The sequence below is a fragment of the Oxyura jamaicensis genome, chromosome 19, assembly GCF_011077185.1.
Source record: "Oxyura jamaicensis isolate SHBP4307 breed ruddy duck chromosome 19, BPBGC_Ojam_1.0, whole genome shotgun sequence".
Taxonomy (NCBI): domain Eukaryota; kingdom Metazoa; phylum Chordata; class Aves; order Anseriformes; family Anatidae; genus Oxyura; species Oxyura jamaicensis.
Genome location: NC_048911.1, coordinates 601,814 through 619,509, shown reverse-complemented (window position 1 = coordinate 619,509; position 17,696 = coordinate 601,814). Strand labels below are relative to the sequence as shown.

Below are 17,696 nucleotides of genomic sequence, written 5' to 3'. Positions count from 1 at the left end.
GGGGGCAGCGGGCGGCCTTTGTAGGGTGCGGGAGCGGAGCGCGTGTGCGTGCGGGGTGGGACACGCGCACACACGCGGGCACACACGCGCGCACGGACGCGCACACGCACCGGCAGCCGCCCGCCCGCCGAGCCGGCGGATTCAGGCGGGGACGGAGCCTCCTCGGGCGCGGGGATGCTGCCGCCGCCTCCGTCCCCGCCGGGCGGGAGCGCGGCCCAGGCAGCCGCCGCCGCCGCCGCTCCGACGCCTTGGGGGTGTCCGCGCCGGTCCCCGCAGCTGAGGGCAGCCCCCCGCGCCGCAGCGTGAGCCATGGAGGAGCCGGACCCGCCGCAGACGGGCGACGCCGTCCCCGCGGCCTCCGCCTGCCCGGACGTGGCCCTGGCGCCGGCCACGCGTGAGGGCGCGGGGGGCGCCGCCGACAGGGCGAGCCGCCCGCCGTCCCCGGGCCCGGAGGGGGCCGGAGCAGCCCAGCCCCGGGAGGGTTCCCGCAGCAGCCTCCGCGCCCCCGCGGCGGACCCGCAGCGGGTTCGCCCCGCGTCGGAGCTCGTTAGGCCTCGGCAAGCCATGGACGGGCTCGGACGTGAGCGGACAGACGGCCTGGCCCAGGTAGGGCGGCTGCCCGGCGAGGCGCGTTTCGGGGCGAGCGGCGGCGTGGGGACGGACGGCCGTCGCCTCGGCGCGAGGCGGGCTCGGGCCGTCGCTGCGCTGGGCCGCGGCCGAGCCACCCCGCGGCACCGACCCCGTGGGGCCGGGAGCTGCCGGAGCCGCTGCCACGCAGCGCGGGCGAGGGAAGGAGCCGCTCCCCGCGCTGCCCCTCCGCAGGGATTTCCAGCTGCCGCTGCCCTGCTGGTGCCGGAGCTGGCCCCTGGCACAGATATGTCAGCCCGGGGCTCCCCCACCCCTGCGGCATCTCCTCGCTCCAGCAGCATCACTGGCTCTGAGGGTGGTGAAGGGGACACGGGTGCCATCTGCTTCCAGAGCGTGCCCTCTTCCAGCAGGGTAGTCTGGAGGGGTTGTGGGCTTGGTGGGTGGGGGGGATCTTGTCCCTGCAGACAAAGTAGGGCACCTCGAGGCAGCGCAATGCCCAGCCCCTCGCAGCGTCTCTCTGAAAACAGCTGAAAAGGCTTCCTAGGAGCCTCACCCCCTCAACCAGGCCACAGAAGTTCATTAACTGGCCCTGTTTATGACAACTCACCCTCCCTTTCCTTGGGTAAAATCACTCATCTTTCTGGGATCCCCTGGTGCTCTGAGGTGACTCTGTGATGCTTTTAAAATAGGGAAGGAATAAGCTCTCAGCCTGTTCTTCTTGAGTGTGGGGAAGAAGAGGTGAGCAGAGCTGGCTGGGGTTTAGCAGGAGATTTTTGAGCTATGCCAGTGCTGTGCTCCTGAGCACAGCTGGAGGGTGGCTGGACCAGCTCACAGGAGCAAAGGTGGCTGGACCAGCTCACAGGAGCAAAGGAAACCCACCAGGAGAGAAAATTGTTTCATTCAAACAGTCTCTTATTGGCCTTTTTTGAATGGCTGTTTATCGTGATGCATAGGGAAATGCCACATTTAACCACACAGTCCTTAGTCCACCTCTGGTTACAGCTCTTGGTTGTTCCAGAAGCATCCCAGACAAAACTGGGGCAGCAGAATGGGAAGCATTTCTGCTCCCATCCCCCTTATCTGTCCATCCCAAGACTCAAACCAATTGTGCCAAACTTAACATCTCCTCTTACTTCAGGAGAGCCAGCAGGTGAGGGAGGGGGGAAGCACCCTGTCTTGGTGTTGGTGCTCCTCACTCTGGGGCTCAGCTTTATTCTGCCCCACAGGACTGCCTCACGCTGTCCGGGAAGGGTGGCAAAGGGCAGGAGATGGTGCAAAAGGTCCTTGCAGGTGCTCCAGCAGTTGAAGAGCACCCTGTGGGGTGGGAGCCATGCACCCAGCTCGGGCCGATCCTGCAGTGGCTACCCCAGGCGCCAGCTGCATGTGTGGGTGGCAGTGGTGGGGGTGAGGACCCCACTTGGTTTCAATGGCTGTGACTGCTGAGCATTCATCACCCAGTTTCCCTTGGTCTTTGGGCTGCTTTGACTTCTCCCTAGGATCCTGGGTGGTCCTGACATGGCAGGTGACTATTTCCCTTCCCACTTCATGGGCTTGGCAGCACCATGGTAGTGTCACCACAGCACCAGTGTACCGAGTCAGTACCACAATGGTACTTGACATAGCAATGGTACTGTGGCACCTGGTGGTACTGTCGTGTATTGTGTTAGTGCCATAGTGGGACCGTGGCAGTACCATGACATTACTGTGGTAGTACTGGTGATACTGGTGGTAGTCATGATAATGTTACATCCTTAACGTTGCTGTTGATCCCCAGAAAGGTTAACTTGTCATCTTCTGGAAGGAAATCCAGCACTTCCTCCTAAAGTCAAGTGAAATGAAAGGCTTGCAACTGATCTCTGTTTCAGATCCAGCAGGGAGCTCCCTTCCAAAGCATGGCTCTTCCTGGCCAGGTTGGGACAAGCGCTACCAACGCTATGTGCCCTGCAGACGGAGCTGGGATTCCTTTAGGAGTCCAGGACTTCTGTCCTTGGGATGTCAGTGCTGCATTATGCAAACAGGGCAGCTGCCTCCAGGGAATAATCTCGTAGTGTGGGGAAGAGCCTCTTGAGGGCTCATCACTGACAGAGTTGATTAAAAAGGTTGATTTTATGATGAAGCTCTTGCCGTGTGTACCAGCCTCTGCCACTAATGCCGTGCCATTACCTCAGGGCCAGTCTAGGGGCAGATGTTAAGACTTTCTGTAGGTCAAGTTAACCTCAGCTTTCTTGCTTAGATCCCTCTGGAGTGCAGGGGTTGGAGAGCTGCCACCCTTCTCCCATATGGGAGCTGGCAAGGGAACTGTGGAGATAGAGAAGTGGGATGGGGCTGAGGGGAACACCTGGAGCATCCCATGCAGCCTCTGTCTGAAGCAGAGTTGGCTCCAGAGCTGGATAATGTTGTTTAAGGCCTGTCCAGGCAACTGTTGAATATCTCCAAAGATTGGGACCCTTCCACCTCTCTAACCCTGTCCCAAAGCTACAGTAGACTCCTTGAGATGAGTGTTCTTCATAGGTCCTGTAGGAATTGCCCTGTGCCCGTTTCTTCCTCTCCATTTGCTGTGCTCCTCTGCGTCCTGCAATGCACTGCAGGATTTCCTAGCTCCTCTGCAGAGTAACAGCAGAGACGTGCATCCCCCATCTTACTAATGCTATTTGGGGGCTTGATCTCATGAATGTATTCTTGTTCCAAGGCCTTTGAAATCACTCTGGACTTGCTTTCCAAAATTTCTGTGTAGACACAGAATGTAAGAAAAGACTTTCTTGCTGAGAATCTCCAGGTACAGCAGGTGTGTAGGATCCCAATCAGAGTAATGAATACCAGAGGAGAAAAGCACTATGTAAAACACTATGTAGGAAGAATGGGGTCAAAGTGTCACAGATACAGTCTGGTTGGAAACTGGAAACTTCTCATACTGCTGTCAGAACGGTTTTAGAGCATTTCCCGGAAGAGCTCAGTTGTCTGCATCTGCTGTGGGGTGCTGCCCTGCTGGGATCTGCTTTGGTCCTGGAAATTTGGGATCGTTTGGGGGTGGGTTGCTGAACTGAAGGCTTTTTCCTGATGCCCTAAATTGACAGAGGGGAAAGGAACAAGGTCATCCACTTTCTGTATATTCTCTGTACCCTCTGTTTCCAGGATTAGTCCCCCACCAGCCTTTCCAGCTTCATGTACAAATGGGATAAGCTCAGCAGCTTAACCATCCCTGTTCTGGCATCTCATGAGCCACAAAAGCAAGGAGCATGGCTAGGATGCTCAGAGTTGGCTAATGTGACTACTTCTCAATCTCAGGAGGCCACTTTGGATCTGAATTTCTAAAAAGACAAGCATGCAGCTTTCTCTCTGAGGTCAGAGGGAGCTAAGGATGTTCAATTACTCTGTAAAACCCAAATGAAGATGCTTAATCCAAGGAGCCCCCCCAAATCAGTAGGAATTTAAATACACACAGAAAAAAGCTGTTGCTCTCAATGGGACTTAACACAAATCACAGATACAGCAATAATTATAAAATGCTGGTAAACATCCTCCATGCCAAGTGTTCAGGACAAGCTGCATTTAACAACAAGCTCAGTTCCTTTTGCAGGATTTCATGGTATTTTAAGAGCTTTGAATGTTCCATAGATGATAAACTATTCATTTAATGCCTGAGGATGTGTACAGCTGCACCCCTGACTAAAAGGATGGTTCAGCAAAATAAAATATGATAGGAAATTGAGAAGGCCTTCCTGGGTACTGAGGCCAGTTCTGGCTGTTATGGACACCATTTCAGAGAATCCCAGTCAGAAAAAGATCATACTCCATCTTGCTCAAAATCTGAGTAAATTAATTTTTCTTGGCAACACTCAGCCTCATGCAAATGACTTAGTGCCATTTTCTGCAAGCATTACAAATGTATGGCCAACTGCAGATAGCTGTCTGCCATGAAAACCCAGTGTGATTTTATTTGTAGGAATGAATAGAAGAAAGCACAAAGCAAGACTGTTTGGAAGGGGAAAGTAATTTTTATTTTACTTATCTTTCTGAGAAAGCTGACTCTACTCACCTGTACTATCAGCACAAAGATACGTCCAAATGGCTTGGAAAGGTCACTTTTGTGGGACATGGAGACACCAGCCCATTGCCTCCTCACTGCGTCCTTGGCTCCTCTGGACTGGTGATGACAAACTGGTTTGGGGAGTTGGCTGTTACTGCACCATGATCTTTTGTCTCAGCATCTTTCTCATTTCACCCTCTGTACGTTTTCCACAAAGGAACTTGCCAATGCCTTTGTTTCTTTGTTTTGGGTGTCCTGTGGCTGTAGTCCCCCTTCCTGCTGGAGCAACATGAAGAGATAAGGCACATGCAATGCTGGCAGCCTTGTTAGCCTCCTCCTGCTTTGAGTAAAGGCTTTCTGCAGCTGAGCCATCTGTTTAGCAGTTCTTGGAAAATACCCTTTTGGGCATGAGTTTGTAAGTCTTCTACTGATTTTGCCATTCGCATTCTGTGTTGGGTCTGTCTGGGATGGAGTCACCTTTCCCTGCAGCAGCCCACACAGTGCTGTGCTCTGCACTCATAGCTGGAGCAGCACTGGTATCACTCCAGTGTTGTGTCTATTGCTGCATAGTGCTGGCACAACATCAGAACTCCTTCCAGGCCCCCAAGAGCCAGCAGGCTGGGGGTGGGCAATTGATGGGGAGGGGACATCACCAGGGCAGCTGACCTAAACCAACCAAAGGGATATTCCATAACACCTGATGTCACACTCAGCAATAAAAGGGGGGCTCTCATGGGGGAGGGTCTCTCCTGAACAACCGGTACGCGTTTTGAGGCCCTGCTTCCCGGGACGTGGCCGAACATCGCTCGTTGATGGGAAGTAGAGAATAACTTTTTTTTTCTTTCTCTCTGTGCTTCCGCGCAGCCTTGTTGTTTCTTTTGTTTCTCTTTCTCCCCATTCCCCTTTCCTTAATTAAATCATTCTCATCTCAAACCTCGAGCTCTTTGTGTTGTCTTTTCTCCCCCCTCCTCTTTGAGGAGGGGAGGAGTGAGAGAGCGGTTGTGGTGGAGCTCGGCTGCCCACTCGAGTAAAACCATCACACATTCCCATATTGATCACCAGACAGTGCCTTTGGCTCTTGTGAGTGGTGCAAAGAAATGATTTCTTTGTCCTCCATCTACTCGTTAAAGACATTGGAGATTTGGGGCTTGTCAGTCCAGGACAAAATCTTAAAATCAGATTTTGGCCAGTGAATTCTTGCTTACTGCAATATGTAAGAAATGCTGTTCCCAATGTGCCAGAGTCTGGGCAATCAGAACATTTTTTTAAGCAAATATGACCCAAGCAGAAAAGGTGCTCTTGGTCCCTGGGAAACTGCGAGTAATTCAGAAAACAGACACACGTGGGAGAGAACTGTGGGGCAGATACCTGGGCAAAAACTGAGCTCTGCATACAAAATCTGCCACTCTGGTTCTATGATGTATCTTCCAAGGTTCAAGAGGGCATCCATCTCTTCAGAGCTGAATGCATTTGGTAATACAGTCTCTCTGCTCAATAAAAGCAACTCATGAGACCACAAATACCATTGCTGAGGCTCTGAAGTAGGAAGGAGACTTTTCAAGCTGTGATCCTGTTAGAGGGCAGTGGCCTGGGGCAGGGATTTACTGAACTGCAGTTCCATGGCCTCCGGGGGTGAAGCCCTGGCACAGCCCCAGGCTGCTCGCTGTAGACATGAGCTTCATTCCCACCTGCATTTGTCAGTACCATGCCTTTCTTATGCCTCTCAAGTCTCATGCCTTTCCAGGGAGTGGTTCTTTGGATTAGGGAGTTTCTGTTACAAGAAAGATGAGATATCAGAGAACAATTGTCCCTGTTCCAGCCATCAAAATACCAAGCCTGGAAAGAGCTAATTTTTATCACTCTTCCCCAGGTTTTTTTGCATACTTACTAAATAGAATTATCTGACATGTGGCATCTAAAGAGTCCAGATGCTCCATGAAGACCCTGGGGCTGCCTGGGCTGGAGCCTGCAGTGCTGGAAGCTGCAGACTGACCTTTGTTCAGACCTAAACAACCAAAATCTCCAATACCTTCTGTAGGAAGCCAATACCCACATGTTTAGCTCAAAGGATGGGCAATGCAGATGAGTACACAAGAAGCAGAGGTTGTGAAGCCACCTGTCTTTCTGTGTTTGCACTGAGGATGTTAACACATTTACTTCCCACTTCTGTGTGTTGCTTTTGTCTAGTGTAAATATCATTGCTTGTGCCTACTTCCCTGCAGATTCAATGACTTGCTCAGCAGCACCTAGAAAATCTGCAATGGAAGAAGAAGGCTTGGCTGTCTTGGCTCCGTTGGCCACCTGAGTTTTACAAACAAACTGGGTTTTACAGCACATACCCTGACTTTCATATATTTCAAGCTGTGCAATGAAGAGAAATAATCTCTTCAGTTTCTCTCTGAGAAATGAAAGAAGAAAGACTATTAGTCTCCCCTTACTGCGGTGGGGATGGAGCACAATCCTGCTTTACTGCTAGACCAAATCTTTCTGAAAGCTACTAAGAGAAAAGCGAGAAGCTTGTACATCAGCGTTAAATGGGCAGTTGGCAGAAGAGGCTTAGTACATGATTCTTCCCCTGTGAAATGCGGGCATCTTTCTTACGATGTGTGTGGATGGAAAAGGCCCCTACAGGGGACTCAGGGGTGCCCAAGGATGCCAGAGTGACCCAACAGCAGGAAGGTCATGTTGTTGTCATACTGTGTATAACCCTACACTGTAGGTTATCTGCTAAACAAGTTGGATCATATCCCAGCAATCACCAGCTGCATTTTCTGGCTGCATATCCTGGATTTGCAAAAATATTTGCATTTAACGTGGAGAGAGATTGGGTTGCAGCTGGGAAATCCTTCACAGGGCCACCCACGCTGTCATGCCTCTGTGTAAGGCAGGTACTCCCAGCTGGAAGAAGTATTGGTTAAAGGTCTCTGGACCACAATGGAGAGCAGGACAAGGAGCAATTCCAGTACAGATAGTATCAGCAGTCATTCAGCTAGATGAGCGCCTGCGCCCTTGGCAGGACCTTTCCACTTCAAGTGTCCCCACTGGGTCCATCCCACACAGGGCTGCTTGCTCTGGTCTCTGTGCTGGGCTTTGTGGCACAGGGACAGGCTGGCCTTGCGGGGACAGAAAAGGGTTTCTCCAAATCCTCTGGCTCTCTCAACCGACTGATCTGTTTTACGTCTGATCGTGAAAGATGAAGAAATGCATACACAGTATGACAGGAATAGTTTAGAGCTCTTTTTCCAGCAGCCTTGTGGTATAAAGGTATCATTTTCTCATCTACTTGCAAAACTTCTTGTATTTTGGATTTGCTGTTAAAGGTGAGAAATTGTTCCATATTGTATGCTGGACCTGACTGCAGTCTTGGATTCTGCCTCTGTCTCAGGATTTTATTTTCCACTCACATTCCTAGTCTCAGTGCTGCAAGGACTTAAGTTTTTCCCCATCGGGGAAGACTGGAGAAGTTGAGCTTGTCAAAGGACAGCCCATTCAGGGTGATCAGGGCTATCAAGCTGATTTTTCTCCTCTTGGAGCACCTGATTTTGTTTTTCCAGGACTGATGATAGTGCTTTCATAAGAAACTTTAAAGATAGAGAGGACATGAATTTGTGAGACTCCAATTTTAGCTGCATGTCTCATTTTAAATACATTGTGGGGAACTTAAGAAAAGCTGGCAGTGGTCAGAAGGTGTGCAGAATAGGACACTTGGGAAAAGCTGTAAGAAAGAACAAATGTAAAGTGAATGTTGCCTAAATATTCTCCTAATACCTTGCAATCTGTGGCTCCAACACTCCCCATGCTGGAGGCAGCATATTTGAAATTAATAGCCTCAGATGGATTTTTTCTTCTGTGAATTCCTTACATGCGGTGATAAAAATCAGATAAATGAGGAAATCACAATAAATAAGACCGTGTTTGGAAGAGGGATGAGCAGCAGGAGAAAATGCTGAATCATGGAAACAGGAGCTGGCAACGCACAGTGTGAGGAGCTGGTAGGGAAGTGTCATGAAGTCAAAGAAAGAACATAGATGTTTGTGTCTGAAACCAGGAACTTGGTGCAAAATGAAGGAAGCTGTGGGAAACAGACTGCCTATCAAAGGAGCGGCAGAGTAACCACGGCTGCATCCCAGGCCTGTCTCTTCTCTCATACCTTTAACAAAAATAGTCCTTTTACCTCCATGCAGATAATACTCCAGTGCAAAGTGTCCTCGCTGTGCTGGCAGTGGCAGCTGATGGGTTTTGCTCTTGCTCACTGACCGAGCAGGAGGTGATGCTATTTTTGTCTTGCTTTTGACGTGCAGTGAGGGCACTGCAGAAGAGCAGCCTACAGAAAATAACTTCCCTCTACAAGGAAGCCAATTCCACCGAACCTGGATGGAAGAGGAGAAAACAGATTGGCAGTGACAGGTTTTATTTCTAAGTGGCAAGGATTGAGAAATTAGGGAAACTAATTACCAAAGTCAGCTGGAGCAAACAACAAGGGCTTTGACATGATGGGGGCCTGGAATTTAATGCATGACAGGTGACAGTGGTTTCAAACAAGGGAGGAGTGGTGGCTATAATATAGAAGGTAGTAGGAAAGTAGTGGTGGTTTTTGACCTAAAAAGTGGTATCTGCTATAGGAGGGTTAGATTTCAGAGATGGCTGTTGTGAAGCAAACCTGGCAACTAGAGCCCTATCTGCTGCAGACAGGGAATTCATCATGGGGACATCTTGAAATTATATATGTTTTAAAAACAGTCACGAGCATGCCAAAAGCCACCTGAGACTTCATGCTCATGGAGTCACCTGGTAAATTCCTCCTCGACATCTGCTTCTCCACTGAGATTTTCAAGCAGGGCTGGATTTTGACTTTGGTTCAGTTGTGGCACTGGGACCGGGAAAGCCCTTGGGCCAATTCATGCCAGGCTGAGCCGCAAGGCACCAGCAGCATAGCTTGGCCACCCAAGCCGCACTGCAGAGCAGCGCTGCCAACCCTGCTGCAGTTTGATTTACTGCCCCCCAAATGGCTTCCTGCAAGTTTTTCGTGGAACTTCAAAGACTGTGCTGGATGTTGGGTGTTCCTGGGGAATTTTGATTTCATGACCCATTTAGCAGCCTGTCTGGGCACCTTGCTCTGTAAAAGCTGCTGCAGCTCTTGATTGCTTTTTGAAGTTTTCAGGTGAAAAAGCAGCATCTTTTCTTGTAGGTGTCCTGCTGAGGCCTGTGTTTGCTCTTTCTCATGAGGAATCATGAGGAAACTGTATTTTTGGCTCTACCTGCCAGAAGAGGTGACAGATGATCGTGTTACCACTGTACCAAGAGGCTTCAAAGCCATGTGTCAGCTGCACAAGGGAGCTGTGCTCTGCTCCCCTTCCTGCCTCCCTGCTGCTATTTCCCTGCTTTGCTGTGTCTTTGGAAAATTTCCTCTATGGCCAAAGAAGTTGTCCCTGGAATTAATTATGTTAGCAGCCAAGGAATCTCCTGATCTGGGGACACGAGGGCTCTCTGTGGTTCAGCTCTGCCTCGGCTCCCACCAGCTTCAGCTCACTGCAAACCTCCCTGACTGCAGGAGGCTTTTGGATTTTGTCTCCTGGCTTCTGCAGGCACTTCAACGTGTCCTTATGAAGATGAGCCATTTGGCGGGGGGGGGGCGGGCGGGGGGGGGCTACAGGCCTATTCTCACAAAGATTTCCTCAGCTGCATTCAAAACGTAATGTGTGGGGGGGCTGCAAGCATGCCTGCAGTGAGGCTGCATCACAGAGCACAGGAGCAATGAGGAACGGCAGAGCAGTTAATAAATGAAAAGCTATTTCATTATAGGAAATAAATGTTTAATGAGTGTGGGATGACGTCTAGACAGTCAGTGCTGGCCACGCGATCTGTGAGGAGGGCTCATCCCAGGCAGCCAGCCCAGCCCCAGCCCTGTGCCAGGGTGAGGTCTGGCAAAGCTTGGAGCCACCACCCTGGTGGTGCCGCAGCAAGGGTCTCCTGATGCCACATGGCTGTGGATGCCCCCTCATGCCTCTCCTAAGGAGGCCATGAGGAGCTGCAGCTGCAGCAGGGCCTAGGAGGTGGGGGGCGGCCCAGCTGTGGGCCAGGCCCAGCCTGGAGCAGGGCCAGGGCAGCCAGCAGCAGCTGGGGAGCTCAGTGCGGGCTCAGCCTCTGCTGTGTGGTGGGCTCTGGTGCGCAGCTGAACTGGGGACAGCCCGCTAGCCCATGCTAGGAGGAGAGTAGCTGTGAGTCTTTGCATCCTGGCCTGGTGAAGACACTGTTTTGTAGCTACAGAAAAGAGGCTTCAAAGACCTAAATGGGTGGCAGAGCCCCTGCCACGCTAGAAGGGCCAATCAGCCCCTGCAGAACTGTGATACTGATGTGCCAGAAGCCCTGGCTGCGAGAGGGGAGAGGCCACAGCACCTTGCATCCTCAATGGCTGCCCAGCTCCTGCCCCAGGCGCAGAAGGCACTGGCTGAGCCTCTCTGCGTGGAAGAGAGCAAAGACAAGAAGCTTTACTCTTCTTGGCAGAGGCAAGGAGACGGAAATAATGCATTCTGACTTCATCCCAGGAGCTGCCTTCCTGGCTCTGGGGACAGCAGCAGTGAACCGTCCCACAGCAACACTGTGCCTGCCTGGAAAATGCTGACAGGATTCTCTCCATGCCTTCATCCTGCTCTGTGCCCCCATCAGCACTCACAGCATCCTCTGCAAGGGGACCAAGAAGGGCTCTGCTGTTCCTGGAGCTGGCAATGGGGAAAATATTCTCTGGGATGCATTACTGTCCCTATAAAGCAACAGGGATGGGACTGGTGCAGCAGGACTTGGTGCTGGGTCTCTGGGCCCGGATTACTGCACCATGCAGGGTAAGTGGCACTTGGCTCTGGGGCCTTCTTTGTCATGCCAGGGGGCTGCCGTGGTGCAATGTCCCTGGAGATGAGGCAGCAACTGCACCTTTGTGCTGAGAGGGATGGAAAAAAAAGGAGGAAAGTAAATATAGGTTTGCTTTCCCACAAACAGAAGGCAGTACAATCTCTTCCCATGAGATGTTTCACTCCACCTTTCTTGAACCCAGGGATTTCTGCAGGGTGGACACCTACAAACAGCTCTGCCAAAGGCCTGGGAACTAGAGGCACCCAGTATCCCCTCTTTGGGCTTAGAGGGCTGGTGGGACCTGGGGGCATTGGGTGAGGCCAGGAGAGGGCTGGTTTATTTTTAGAGGGTTTTCTTTCGGTTTTCAGTCTCTTCCAGTCGTGTTTTTCCTCCCTGATGTGCCAAAGCATTTCTATACAGGGGTGAGAGGTTGGGAGAGGCTGCCTGCCGTGCCCAGCTATGGTGGGGGTTTTGGCACAGAGGACTTTGTGGCACTGGTCTCCTGCACTTTTTCTCTGATGGAAGTGATCAAGAAGTCAAAAATAGTCTTGTTCAAAAGTGTGATGAGTTTTACCGAATCTCAGATTTCCTAGAGCTTAGCAGCATCCTTGTGCTGTGAGCTGCTTGTATGACTTGCTGCCGGGAAAGCCTGGGAAGTGTTTATTGTTAGCCAAGGGACATTGCACTCATAGTCTTGGCTTGCAGACACAGAGCAATGCAAGAGGATGGCTGCAGCCATTCAGTGGCACTAGCAAAGAATTCCTGGGTCCTGCAAGACTGGTCTGGCTGCTGGGAGAACATCTGTCTAGGTCTTGAGGTGTGTGCCTTGCTGCTGCCATATGGCAGATGTGAAGCAATAGCTTGGCTCTGAGCTTTGCTAACGCATAAAAATACTTTCTGGGACCCTGCTTCGGCAGCAAGCCTGCGGCGAGCTGCTCTGTGCAGGAAGCAGTAACCACAAGCTATATATACAGCTCCCAGCAGAGCTGCTGCTGCTTTTGATGTGACAAAATTAAGGTAGTGTTTTGCAAAGAAATCCGGCATGTTGCCGTCTTCCGGAGCCAAGGCTGTCACACGGAGGGCAGAGCTAGGGCCTGGCTCCTGGGCAGGCTCCTGGGCCAAACTGTGTGGCTGGCATGGGGTGAGGAGGTCTCTTCACCTCCAAGAACCACACAGTGCCTGGTCCCTGAGATGTAGGGAAGAGCATATGTGTCTGGTGTGTTGTGGCATGTGCTCTTGCTGGCTCTGCTTGCATTTATCTGAGCTGGTTTAGGTGGTACGTTGTCAAAATGCAAGCAGCTGGAGACATTGTCAGGGTTTGAGCTTTTTCCCCAGATGCAAGTTGAGACCCTGATGCAGCCCAAGACTCTCTACAGGATGATCAGTCCCACTGGCCCATGGGGAGGCACTGGGTAATGGAACCACTTGTAGAGGGGTGCCAGGGTTCAGTGTGCCCTTGATAGCAATCTCCCTGACTTTCCACATTGCTAGTAGTGCATGCATCTCCTTGAACCTGGAAAAGCAGCTGCGAGCACCCAGCTATGGCCATTGCTCCTGCTACCCCCGAAGGACATGCAGCCCCTCTCTTCCTCCTGAAATCAGCCTCCAAGTCTCAGCCTGCTGCTTCACTGCCTGCACCCTGACTCTGCTGGCCTCCCAGTGAAGCTGGGCTGGGCTTGCTATGGGGCCAGGGAGAGCATGCAGCCATGGCCCCGTCATCCAGGGGAGGTGAAGCCCTGCCTTGCCTCACCCATGCTGTTTTGCAGAGTGGGGATGACTACAGCTTCCTTGTGAGCCAGAACACGAATCTCCTGAGTGCACTGGAAGACCTGCAGCACCGCTACTCCTGTCTTGTGGAGGAAAACAGCTTGCTGGTGAGCGGAGGATGCAACCTGGCCAGGCGCTGGGTTGGCTCAAGGCACACCAATGTGGGATGTGGGATTCTCCATGGGGAGGGAGCCCTGGTTGGGGCGAGCTGCCATTGGCCACCAGATCCAAGAAGTGCTGGTACATGGGATCAGCTGAGGGGGAAAGAAAAGGGGGCCTGGGTGCTTTGTGTACCCTGGGTGCCTTTGCACTGCACCTGCTGCTGGCTCGAGCAGGACCCCTTCCTCATGACCTGCTGCTGCCCTCCCTGCCATCTTTGTCCTGTGTTATTTGCCTGCTGGCAACCGCAAGAGGCTTTTCCGCAGCTGCCTGCTAGAGCTGGCAGAGTGCAACGCAGCCGTGAGCTGACAGCAGGGAGGGGGAAGTCGCTCTTGTTTCCTCTTTAAGGGGAAAAGCAGAAACAGTGATTCACTTAGCCCTGCTCTGGGTGACAGCACAGCACTGCCCCCTGCTCCTGTGGGAGATCAGCACCCGGCTCTCCAGCTGCACCCCTGGCACCCAAAGCCAGGCCAGCCTTCCACAGCGTAGGCTACCCCATTCTGCCCAACTTCCACATCCTCAGCTCCCCTAGCCCATGGTTGGCAGCCAGGAAATAAGAAGAGGAGATGCTCCCCCGCCGACCAGAGAGCATCCCTGCCTGTGAAGCCCTGCAGCATAGGGATGTAGCCACCCTGGGTCTGAGTTTCCCACAATGCTGGCAGGGCTGCATTGGTCCAGCCCTATAAACTTTCAGTTACCAATCTGGGACCCTGACCATGGAGGCCCCCAAACATTCAGGTCCTTCCACTGCTGTGGTCCAGCCACCTGCTCAACATGCTCCAGCCTTCAACGGCCGGGACCTGTGTGGCATCAGGACTTGGCTAGGCAGTGCGATGGGTGCTGCTGCCAAGACACAGGCAGCAGGATATACTCCAGGAACAACCTCCTTGTTCCTGCTGGGAACAAGGTTCAACAGCAACCCTGGCTCTGAACTACACTGTGCAGAGGGAGAGGACCTTGCATTGCACATTGTCCATGCACCTTTGGAAGTGTATGGTGATAATGCCCTCCTAGGCAAAGGTGCTTCCCACTTCCTAATGTAAATGTCATAGCAGCTTCATATTTCATTTGTCACCACTGCTGTTTGAAAAGGATTAGAAGGTGTGAAAGAGTCTGAGAAATATACAGTTCAGGTTGATTTTTTCTCTTCAAAATGCCCTTGAAAATTTGATCACTCAATGTTTCAGATTTATATCACCAAATTCAAAACATATTTTAGATAATTCTCCTACACTAAAAGCATACATACAGTATGCCCTGCAGGCTCAGGGGTCATCTATTAGCATTCATATGGATTTAGCAAAGTACTATCGTATAAGCTCTCATCAAATCTTACTCTCAAAAATCAGCCTTGGTCTTCTGAATGAAGAAAAGCAAATAAAGCAGTGAAAGCAGCAAGTGCACGTGGTGGGATCTCACAGGGTTAGCAAATAAAATAATTGGAAGGATCAGCTGATCTGACATTTCTGCTGATGTGAAAAGACAGCACAACACATCTGGGTACGACCTTGAGAGAACAAGCCATTGGCAAGCAGCAGCTTATCGAAATGGACAGATAACAAATAAAAGGGGATTAAGAGCAAACAGAATCAATAGAAAGGAAAAGGAAATTTGGTTTGCAAACATCATAAAGTCCTTGGCTGCTTTCTCCCTGTTCCCCTCAGATTATGTCTCAGTGTCAGGAGAGCAAGGAAAAAGCAAGCAAAGTTTGGGGTGTAATGTGGTGATGCAGCACAAATCCACAGTGATGTGTTGAGTACTATAACAGCAGGGAAATGAACTGGACAGGCTTCGGAAGGGAAAGCCCAAAGGGCCAGCAGCTGGGGTAGACTGACTCTGGTGATGTGCTCAGTCCCATCCAGCATAGGCAGAGCCTGCAAAGAGCAGAGAGAGTGACAGGCTGCAGAGATGGATGGACTGGGGTGGGGCAAGGGGCTTCTTGTTCAAGAGGTCAAGTTAACAAAAATATCAGGAGAAGCAGAGGTTTCAGTGACCGGAGAGGAGACGAGTGGAGGTCAGTGTATAACATCTGAGACAGTTGTACAGGAACAGGCCAAGCTGGTTGGGAAGAGCCCAGTGGGCACAGAGTGGATCAGGCAGGGCCAGGGACCTCTGTTACCTCTGACATCCCAGTGCCAGCTTCAAGCATGGGTGCAGGGGGAGACCGAATGGGGTTTTCAGGTCAATCCTCTCCTTCTGTTATCCAGCGCAGGAGCTGCTTCCCTGAAACAGAGGAGAAGGTTAAACACCTGAAGAGGAAGAACGCAGAGCTGGCGGTGATCGCCAAACGCCTGGAGGAGAGAGCCCGGAAACTCCAGGAGGCAAACCTCAAGGTCGTGAGTGTTGAGCCTCTGCAGTGCTGGGGTGGGAAGCTGGGCTAGGAGAGCACCTCACCACTGGGACTTCTTGCTTGCTACTTTTATTGGAACAGAAAGCCCTCTTCTTTTCCCTTTACTTAAGCCAGGCAAGGCCACATGGCTATCTTGGTTTGTACATCAGTAACAGGGCAGGAATCACAAAACTGAGCTGAGGGGACAGCCATCACCATCTTCTGCTTACGCTTGGGGAGCTGGTTTTGAGCAATTTCCTCCTAATTGGTTTCTTGCTGTAAATGTGCCATCCTAATGTAAGGTATTAATTTAGGTAATTAGCTCAGCTTTCCCTAGGCCAGTCATAAAAATAATTCATCTGACTTCACCGAAAAGAAACAGGAAGTATTTGAATAAGAAAAGGAGTGTGGTAAGGCAAAACAGGAAGGGGTGAGATACTATGTTCTGCCCCATCCACACCTCACTAGCATTTCTGTGCAAGCTGTGTATTTTTTCTTTCTCAAACAGAAGAGCAGTTTGTTAGAAACCCTGTAGTTTCTGATACAGTGCAGGAGTGGTGGGAGATGGCTGAAGGACGTGGAATTTTGCAGACAAACATTTGCATGAACTACCTAAAGGTAGCTTGCCGCAGTGTAAGGGAAAATCTCCCATTCGAGGGAAAACTTTTTTTTTTTTTTTTTTTGGGGGGGGGGGGGGGGGGGGGGAATTCAAGCCCTTTAGGATAGAAAGGAGAAGTGAAAGCTTTGCTGAAGAGAAGGTAGGGGATTTTCCTGATATTGCCTGCCCTCTCTGTCCCCAGGCACCGCACTGTCCGTCTGCCACAGGATTTTGGTACTTGCAGTGCAACAGTTGCTGCCAGATGGACTTGTCAGATACTGTGCTAAGAGAAATCATTTGTTAATACATCTAACAGCTATGCAGACTCTCCAGCAACTACACAAATACCATTTCATTTTTTTTCCAAGTGGCACTTTGGGGTGGCTGCTGTTTGAGACCTGGGTGAGCCCTTGGAGAACCATCTGGCTGGCCCAGGTCTCCTCACAGCTGAACACCTGGGTGGCCAAGGTTTGTAGAGAGGTGGGCTGGAGGCAGGACCAGGCAGCTGCATGCCCTGAGGAGCTAGGGTTAATCTGGCAGCAGTTGGCTTCCATAACTGGTACACAGGTCCTGGGGAACCAGCTCAGTGTGCAGCTTCTGTGTGTGGGTGAGGTGCTCAGGAAGACCTGGGGAGAAGTTTGCACTGAGGATGCCCTGATCCTGGTCAGAGCGGGGAGGGAGTCCCCTTCCCCTTTCCAGGTTTTGTTCAGAGAAAAACTGCTGGGTCGGGAGGGGCAGGGTGTGTTAAACCTGGGGATGAGACATGGCCTCACTGCCCAGAGGGCTGGGATGCACAGGGATGTGTGAGCTACCCACCCACTCAGCAGTGCTGGTACCCCATGGGAGAGCTGGCCCTAGGGATGGGGAATCGTGCTGAGAACTGTCATCCTGGGGAGACTGCAGCTGGGCAGCATAATGCCCTGCCCAGGGCCTCTGCTCAGAGGCTGTGCCCAGCCTTCTGCCTGTCCCTGTCCCCTCCGCTCCCCTTGTAGCCCCCCACAACTTCCCACTCTTGCTCTACCCTCCCTTCCAAGGGAGTGCATGAAGCTGAACTACTTCTTCTGCTGAACATCCCATCTTCCCCCAGCTGTGCTGGCCCTGACTGGGTTCTCTTCCCCCTTGCCTTTCAAGGACTCCATAAAAGCCCCATTTCTCTTACTGTCATGGCTGCCTTCGCTCTTGCTCCCATGTTTGTCTTCCCTGCCACCCTCCTCTCCTTTCTGCTGTCCTCTCTTATCTTTCAGCCTTCATCCTGGCTTTCTCCTCCCCACAGTTGCTGTTGCCCTGCCTGCAGCCGTCTGTGCTGACTATGTATGCATTGGCCCAATCTGCTGAGCACCTTCTCCTTCCCACCTCCTCTCTGATCCAATTCTCCAAGAAGA

The 17,696-nt window shown here is 51.7% G+C and overlaps 1 protein-coding gene across 8 annotated transcripts in view; it reads left to right on the top strand.

The window, feature by feature from the left end:
* Positions 1–7: 7 nt before the first annotated feature.
* TSPOAP1 (TSPO associated protein 1) overlaps positions 8–17,696 on the top strand; it is a 69,662-nt gene continuing 51,973 nt past the window's right edge. For 4 of the 8 annotated variants that reach the window (XM_035343142.1, XM_035343138.1, XM_035343135.1 and 1 more), the window contains exons 1-3: positions 9–606; positions 13,228–13,335; positions 15,595–15,723. In XM_035343142.1, coding sequence (XP_035199033.1) covers positions 310–606; positions 13,228–13,335; positions 15,595–15,723 — 534 coding nt within the window. In that variant the 5' untranslated portion in view covers positions 9–309. Of the gene's footprint in view, positions 607–13,227; positions 13,336–15,594; positions 15,724–17,696 lie in introns of all 8 variants that reach the window. The other 4 variants (XM_035343137.1, XM_035343139.1, XM_035343136.1 and 1 more) reach the window with 2 other exon arrangements.